Here is a 9,205-nt window from a genome sequence, read left to right on the forward strand (position 1 = left end):
TACTCGTTAAAAACGACCAAGTTGGTAATACTTTTCCCAGGCAGTCCTAGGCAGTAATTCGAATTAATCCATTCCATTTCAGCCCTATTTCCGGTCAGCCTCTCTACACCTTGCCAATGAATATGAATTTGCCTTTAGGTTGATGACCCCGAGTTTACCCCAGTCGAACCAATGTTGACAAAATTTGGACATTTTTGTCCTGTTCGAACTTTTTCCAATGCCAGTACAACCTTTACGAGCTAGCCTTTTCCCGAGAGTAGACTATATATCAAGCCGTCTATTGCGGGCGCTATTCGATCGGCTTTAAACGGCCGTCCGAGCAACGCAAGATCGGCTCAAAACGGCTGAGTCTTTCCGTCATCTGCAGAGAAATATCATTTCTACTAATCTTGCATACGATCGTCTTCTTGACATTTTCCCATGAAACAGTCACCTAGCGGCTCAATTATTCGATGGAAATCCTTCACAAGTTGGTAGACTTTTCTCCGATATTGGACAATGAAGTGCCCGGTCACTCAAAGAAACCGAAATGTACAAGGGAGGGAAGGAGGTGTTGCTCAAAATATGAAGAGAAAGAAGGGGGTACGCAATTGTTTTTTGGGTGCAAAATAAATTGAAACACCTCTCAGAGTGCATCATTGTGCATATTAATTTATCGATATTTTCGATTTGAGAGGGGGACAAGTTGTTACCCGTCTTCGAATATACCATCAATAGGGAAACTGTAGCCTCTTTCAGACAATGATAGTGGGATCAAAATATATTATCTGCTACTCTAGGCAAGGATGCATTTTTATCGTTGACAAAGCTTTTATTGGCAGGGATATACTCTTAAATACGTTTTGTTGTAGTTCCCGACTTACCATTTTCAAAATAAAACCATGCAGGATGACGTTATTGCTTTAAAAAATGATTTATTTAAGAGTGACTTTCACAACTTGACGATAATCTCTCAGTTAGCTACAGTGAAGGGACAAAGAAGGATTCATTATCGACACTAGCTCAGATAGTGCCGGGACGTATCCTGTCTTTTATGTACGAAACGATCGGTTCAGTTTCTACGCTCCCAAGGAATGGCAATGAGGGTCTGAAACGAAGAAAGAAAAAAGGCCAAGATTAAGACATACGGAATGTGTGTGTGTGCTTTGCTTAAAAACTATTTTAGAAATTGCTTCCACTAATGTATAAGAAACTCTTTAGTGATGTCTTGTATCTGTGGAAGTTGCAAATGCCCGAGGAGTCAATGTAAGCTCGTACTCCCATCTATTTTGAAAATAGCAGTTTGTAAGAGGTTTGGGTATTTTGCTACCTTTAATGCGATAATTTTAACTTATGTTTTTAGCACAGATGTCTAAAAGCCAAGACAGATAGAAAATTAAAATTGCGTCTTCCGACAAGGATTTAAGATTATTGGTATACTGTCACCGGTTCCAATTTTTCTACAGTTACCATGGAAAGAGAAAATCTAGCCACTCAAAGATTTTACGCGGGTGGCCGCTTTTTAAAACAGCGCCCTCCCATGGGAATTTTGAATACCAAGAAACGACCCTTTGACCATATCTGGGAATATTTAGATTACAGGTGACTGTATACCTTCCATCGCACATAGGCTTCTTTTAATGTATCATACCATATGATATCTTGTAATACTCCGATTTTCTAGTTTTAAAACAACTTTAACTGAATTTTTGAATCGGTCACGATTTATAGAATCTACTCTATTGCTTACATTACATGACATAAATGACACAGTTATTTTGTTCTTACCTGGAATTTCACAGACAATGCCCTTTGGCCGGAAGTCGCAGTATTCATCGTCCCACAGACCGTTGTGAGCGCCCCTGAACCTGTTGATATTTATAAAAACGACACACTTTTTAACGGTAAATTCTGTCCCGAGGTTTTATACAAAACCTAGAGAGAATTTATAAAAAAGATGAGAAAAAGAGATAGACAAAGACAGACAAACAAACAACCATAAAAACAGACAGACAGAAAGACTGATAGAGGCACAGACAGGAAGCGAAACAGTGACAATGGGCAATTCATCGTATTACAATTATATAAAACCACACTGTGCTGAAAAATCTAGCATAAGTAATAATAGATATGGCTTTGGCTATTATACCATGGGGCAGATACCTAAGTACGATTCGGTGGATAAAATACTACTGTTTTTGGTTTAATCGTAAGAATGCCGAATTTTATACTCGGTTGGGAATAGAAAGGACAACGGTGAACAAACGATCGCTTTGAGCGAGATTCGTCAGTGAGAATGGTTAATATAAGAAAGCCTTGTTTTGATGCGGTTATTGAAAGTCTTAACATTGAATATAGCTTTTACCATTCGTTTGAATTTGAGCGTATTCTTACCAAAGCTGTACGCAATCTTGTCCCGAAACGTCTTTCTTTGTGTTGTTGTTTGGCTCGCCTGGTGCCCAGTTGCGGAAGTCGAAGTCGCAATGAGCTCCTCCATCACTCCAGATGAATTCACCCTCCGTCAGGCTGTCACTAAGACCGATCCAGAAGCCGTATCTGTTAATGCATGGGCTTTGATGCATGTTATTACTTAAGATGTGGTTTCTGATTGCATCGTCGATAACGCGAGTACGTAACGCTGCAAGTCGACCTGGTGGTCCACCAGCCTGTACTGAAAGAGTGCTGCAAAACTCAGCTGCTTTCTGTTGGTATGGATGGTCGTCAGGGTCTTGTTCACAGTATACTTCATACACCATACAATCGCAATCTCCCTTTTCACAGTTTTCCATCGTGATAGAGCCTGTGAATAGCATAATAATGTGATAGCAGTATAATACGACGCTTGAAAGCGTAATGGTTGGGAAGTAATATGCATTCTGATGCACACACGTTTTGTTGCATACAACTGTTAAATGTACTATGGAAACAGCCGTCGTGTAGTCACACACATGTAAAGAGGCTAATAGAAAAAGTACAGGATGCTTTCTGAAATAAAATAATTCACCTTGGCTGCCTTGATATAAAAATTAGGAAACTTCATATGCTCTCATTATAAATCTGAATTGTATTCCAGAGTACAGTTGTTTACTTTCCTATATTCATTATCTATCTGATAATCAGAAACTCGTCATATGAAGTGCTGGAGCATTATTTGATAAGCTAACATAGACAATGCATACGTCGTGCCGATTACCTATTTTGTGATAAGAGGCAAAGACTGACTATCGTACCATGTAGCTGATACCTTAATACGGTTTCGTTCGTAGCAAGATAAGAATTAGGTATATCAGACCTACAAGTAAGCTGGCGCTCAGAGCATAGAATGTAACGCATAACGCAAAGGTATATGTTTTTGATTGTATCTTTAGACACCTTGGTTAAACGCATCTTGAAACGCCATTGCCAACAAAACGTGCATTAACACAATAATTTGGTGTTACACTCCATATAACATAGTTATGTAAATTTAGAAATGGCGCAAGGTAGTTTGACACATAATGCCTCAGATAACTAGAATGTACTAAACGAGATCACAGGCACCAATCAGTTTTCTAATATATTATACATTTTAGTTTAAATCATGATATCGATGAAACAAATAATGGAATATAGTGAGTAAATAGAGTGACTTACTTGGACCTTGCTACTCCGGCATGATGTTAAAAAGAGAAAATACTTTGATTAGCCGATTAACGTTTTATCAAGAACGACAATATGCAATCCCTTTTAATTCCGACGAATTGTGCATTTCGTATTTATTAGCTAAATCACTTATTTTTTGCGTGATTCGAGCAAAATCGAAGCCCTACTGTAACTCCATCAGGACTTCGTTTAATCCTTCAAAAGACAAGCCAAGACTATAAACTTGGCTCTATAACCCATTTTAAGTTTCATAAAGCGTACAAATATTCTCTTCCTAATGCGATGTGCATGTTGTTGTTCACATTGCATACATAATACCGCGAATTAAGACAAAACAATATTTATCGCTTTTGAAACTTAATAAGAATCACTGTAATACTGCTAAGAGTAGACAAAACTTGCGATAATGGTAAATGAAACCAGTGTTTTTTCAAAATTCTTTTGATTTAATGGGCGATATAAATTATGTTTACTTACAGCGTAACACGTCACCGCACAGGCAAAGAAGACGGCAGCAAATTTAAAATTCATGTTTGATGCAATATCTGCAGAAAAAATCAACAGCGGCGTCAATAAGTAGAAATATACATAAAATATTCTAAGTCCAGCAGCGACACTGGAAAAACTTCGCATTCGTATTGCCGATCGCATTCGTATTGCCGATGTCTTAGGTCAAGAGCTTACTGAAATACGTTTGATAAAACCACTACAATTACAAGCTTACATATTGGGAAGACTGAAGCTAACTTTTCGAAAATTGGAGATCCAATATTTTGATCTTAGTCCACTTCACAAACCGAGAAAACAACTTGCATAAGTCCTTACGACATGCAGAACATGAAAGATTCACGGCATCAGAAGACTACACATTGAAAAAGTAAGCTCACAGGCAATGTTAATAACAAATTAAAATATCGTTAGTGGTTTACTTACCAGTCTCAGGAGTTACACAAGTGGTAGAGCTGGCTTCAGTGATGCTCCTGGTGTTCACTACACCTGCTTATATAGAAAAAAGAGGCGGGGCGTATCCGACGCTTCGTCAGTCATAAATCACAATAGGGATTTAGATTGCATTTTTTATAAACCGAAACCTTCATTTTTGCCTAGTGACATTTTATCTCAAAAACTGTCACTGAACATCTGTTCCAAACTTTGTCTATAACTCTTTCCGTTTGACCGCAAATAAACATTTTAAAGTGTTTTGCACATTATGCCAAATCACCTTCGTATTTGGGAAGTAAAAAAATTGAGAATCAAATGTGGCATATAGTCATTAACCGGTCAGGATATACTGTTTTATTATCGATACCACCTGTAAAATTCTTTATATGCGACAATTTTCCAACTTTTTTACAATGCGAGTATACTTACTATCATATGTTTTTGTTGCTGCTAAGGTAATCAAGTTCTTTTTACTTTTGTTACGTATATCGTAGAAAATAAGACTGGTGATGGAATGGTGCAAAAGCTGAAAGACCTGAGGAAAGAGGCAACTGTGGTTAGTAACAAAGCGTTAGCTGGGCACATTTGCAATAGTCCATGGCCAGCCTGTGTTATCATTCCATTTTCTTTTTGTATCTGAAGAGTGCCAAGTAATTTTAACATTTTGCGAAATGCTGTGGCAATTTCAGAGAAACATCATAAATATTTATAAGTTAATCTCTTCTGTGAAGTATAATGAGAAATTTGCTTATAGTCAAATATAAATTCCACTTTTTTCAATATTTTCATAATCACGGTGAGATAGCCCTTGATTTAACTTTTAAATTTTATTTCGAGTATATTTAATAATGCAGCTGTCCTTCAAGGTGAAAAATGCGAGTGATGTTTCAAACTTTAAAGATTTTAAATCATAAAAGTTTGATATCAAATCAGTATTTTACAGACGGAAACACACTTTTTGTGTAAGCAAGATGCGAACGGGATAGATTTCTTGCAATTCTTGATTAAGCTTTAAAATCGAAGAGGTCTCATTTAAGTTAAGCTATATAGTAAATGAAAATGTACTTCCAATGTCTATCAGCACAATTCTTGAAACATTTCAAAACATGATGCACTTCAATGTTACCCCCTAATATATAGTAATCTGTATTCTCTTTCTGATTGATTAATGATGCTGGGAACCTTTCTTACAAAAGATTGATTCTTCTTGTCTTTCTTTACAGCTTGCTTCGCTGATTGGAGCCTTCATTTTATTTTAGTTGTTACTTTCTATCTCTTTCTTGGCTGGTTTATTCGCATTTTTGTTTCCTTTCTTTGACATCTTGGTTTATTTATGTATATAGACACATCTGATGATTGTAGGATGCATGAAACAAAGTTACATTATTTTGTATTTATATATTTTTATTACTTATTAAGGTAAACCAAAGGCCAGAAAACACATTTGGGGGCACTTTAGAAAAGTATAAAACAGCATATAGCTCATAAAGAATAAAAAATCACGAATAGATAAATATTGCGTCACAATCAAAACAAACAAATAAAAACAATTCAGGTAAACTAGTAAAACACGCACTCTGCAGGAGTACACGCCAAAACTTGGCAGCAGAGCCAAATAAATCGATGTTCGAATCAGCTTTAAAAACGCTTACTCGGAAAAAATAGCTGTCTGTTCGGTATGTTAAAAGATAGTTTGTACAAAATTGACAGACAATTACAACATACCTTGACCAGTTTGTAAACTATAGTAGCATATCCAACTTCACACTTCCTCACCAATAGTGGAAGCTGAATCTTTTGATTAAAAACGTAGACTTTCATACATTTTGTTCCACGCAAATGATTTTATAAATTTATGTTACTTGCCATGAAAACAGTATAACACTGCAGTATCAGATCGCTTCGCAAGTGGCTTACATACAAAGGTTTCAGTGTAGAAGTGTTTGAAAATTAGCACGGGTACGCTTAATGAAACACATTACTCTTAAAGCTTTCCCAACAACACTGATATTTGAGTATGAAAACATCTGTGAAGTAAAAACAGTTCCAAAATTTTTGCCAATATGATTTAAGAGAGAGAGAGAGAGAGAGAGAGAGAGAGAGAGAGAGAGAGAGAGAGAGAGAGAGAGAGAGAGATTGTCTGTGATCGCTTTTCTAGTACAGACAGACTGACGGAAACTGAGGCAGGTACAAAGGATGAAGGCAACAGTAAAAAGTGACAAATGTTGCTGTTTTCAAAATACTCAAATAAATATCATTAAATTTCATTGTTTCGTGCTCGACGGGATCGTTTGAAGAAAATTGCTTATTAAAAGAGTTTAAGTTAGTAATGACGATTCTCTGTAACTCTTTTGTAATACTTTAATACTTAGAAAACACGTAGACCTGCACCTTGTTTATTGCTGTGCAACGGCAGCACGCTTTGCCATGTGATAACTTTGTTTTATTGTAACTAGAGTGAAATGATCAATTAATGAATAATTATAACTTTGATTTATGACATAATACAAGTTTTCATGCATGCTCGTGAAGCGAACACAAGTTGGCTTGATTAGAGATAATGGATCATTTTAAAATCGCTTTGATGTAACAAGTTGTTGAACAGCTTTTCGTAACTATCAATTACAGCAATATCACATTAGTACATAATTTGTCGTGCAATTGTTCATCTGCATGGAAAAACTAGCCGTGTCATCATACTTACGTTAAGTATATCGTCTTTGTTCCAAAACAATACAGGACAGAAAAGTTGTCGTAGTTTCATGCGTGCATTCAATTGTTCCATGGAGTGTTTTGATCATTAGTCAAGGAATATTTTTCTTACTCTCAGGTTTCTGTTAACTCTATGTGCAAATGTGAAGTATGACAAGTAACCAATCGCGTCCACATCAAGCCTCGTGAATAATATGACAATCACGGCACTATCACATTAGTACATAATTTATCGTTCAATTGTCCATCTCCATAGAAAAACTAACCGTGTAATGATATAACCGTATGACCTATCGCTGCATGTTTGAACAAAAGTAATGTAATGATACATGGCAGTACGGCTCGCAAGCCCCTGAACAACATTTAAGTCGGCTTTGATTTCACCAAAAATTCACGTTTCTAAACGACAAATTTAGAAGTCTGTCAAAATGTACAGTGTGGATTCAATTCTACTAAACGACCCTTTCGCTTAAGATTCCAAGACAGAATTGACCTTTTTAAGCCAAAAATTTTCTAGTGGTTAATAAGCTCAGAACCCCCATAAATTATATATTTTCAAAAAGACTAGATATAGGAGAACATTTTGGTTACCATAGTGTCACCATTGTTTCCATAGCATGACATATATGCATGACATATATGCATATGCATTACATGACATGTAATTTGCATAACCTTTCAAAATCGGTTTTCCCTTTGTTTTGTTTCGATCCTTTGGATATGTGGCTGAAATTTGTATGAATGCAAACTGTCATAAGGATCTTCCAAAGTATGTCTCAGAATTTTTTAAAACCTTTTTAAACAATTTTTATGCCTTAAAAACATCTAGAGCGGTGAATTTAATCGTGGTTGATTTCTTTCAAATTGTGCTCAAATAAAAACTAAGCAAAATATAAAAAATCTGAGACACACCTTAGAAGAACATTGTGACAGCTTGCATTCTAGCACATTTGAGTCAGATATTTTGAAGTATTAAGACAAAACATAGGGAAAACATATTTTTGAAAGGTTATGTAAATTACTTGTCACATGATAGTTATGTTAATAATGGTGACACTGTGATTACCAAAATCTTCCCCTATATCTAGGCTTTCAGAAAATGTATAATGTACGGGGGTTCTGAGCTTATTAACCACCAGAGAATTTTTACATTAAAGAGAGTCAATTTCTTGTCTTGGAATCTTAACTAGTATCTCCCTATTTACCTTGCCGTCTCGTTCCTTAGGATGTAATGTATGTATGTCCCACATATCTATATCAACTTGCTGCTTATTTGTTTGTTCATTTGTTACCTCTGCCTCCGAGATCCTGCAATAATGCCAAATCTGTCTCTGTTAGTTTTCTTAGTCAGCGATTTCCTTGTATTAAGTCGCCGTCAATTACAAACAGAAGATGATGTGCTGGGTTGTATTACACATATTGAATGTAGATCTTTTAAACATGTGAATGAAAAAGTCGGAATGATTCATGCAGTGGATCGTTTGGCATTTATTTAATGGAAAAAGTGATGCATATGTTTTTATTATATCTTTATTTCACTGGTCTACGACTTATTTGCAAACTAAATTCTATAGCTATTAAGCGTATGCTGAAAGCTTTTGAGCAGCCAGAATGACTTTCCTTCATATTTAACCTGCTGTGAAAAAGCAATATGTGAGGAAGCAATATTTCTCACTCCTACTATCAGATCCCGCATTTTACGTATTTTATACAATACATGAAAAATCTTTCGTAACATAAATGTACTCATTACCAAAAGAGCAAAACATATTTTGTACGAAAAACAAATTGACAAAATACAACATGTCCATGAATATAGTCTGGCGATTAACAAATTAGATCTGTGTCTTTGGCCGTTTCCATAACCGTCCATGCAGGACCAAGTTAGTACGCACTTGTCTGGAAATGCGCAGGAAAAAGTGATCGAAGA

At 36.0% G+C, this 9,205-nt stretch overlaps 1 protein-coding gene across 1 annotated transcript; it reads right to left on the reverse strand.

Moving 5' to 3' along the window:
- Positions 1-935: 935 nt before the first annotated feature.
- Positions 936-2,776, reverse strand: LOC139137872 (low affinity immunoglobulin epsilon Fc receptor-like). The gene is made up of 3 exons (XM_070706143.1): positions 2,374-2,776; positions 1,768-1,847; positions 936-1,087 (listed from the first exon to the last, which is right to left on the reverse strand). The coding sequence occupies exons 1-3, from the start codon at positions 2,766-2,768 to the stop codon at positions 1,059-1,061; spliced, it is 504 nt and encodes a 167-aa protein (XP_070562244.1). The 5' UTR covers positions 2,769-2,776; the 3' UTR covers positions 936-1,058.
- Between the last annotated feature and the right edge of the window lie 6,429 nt (positions 2,777-9,205).

This window comes from Ptychodera flava, chromosome 8, assembly GCF_041260155.1.
Source record: "Ptychodera flava strain L36383 chromosome 8, AS_Pfla_20210202, whole genome shotgun sequence".
NCBI lineage: Eukaryota > Metazoa > Hemichordata > Enteropneusta > Ptychoderidae > Ptychodera > Ptychodera flava.

Coding starts and splice junctions, on each gene's coding strand:
- LOC139137872 (XM_070706143.1), bottom strand. CDS start 2,768: ATGGAAAACTGTGAAAAGGGAGATTGCGATTGTATGGTGTATGAAGTA. Junction 1,848..2,373: donor CAAGATTGCGTACAGCTTTG/GTAAGAATACGC, acceptor AAATATCAACAG/GTTCAGGGGCGCTCACAACG. Junction 1,088..1,767: donor CATTGTCTGTGAAATTCCAG/GTAAGAACAAAA, acceptor TCTTCGTTTCAG/ACCCTCATTGCCATTCCTTG.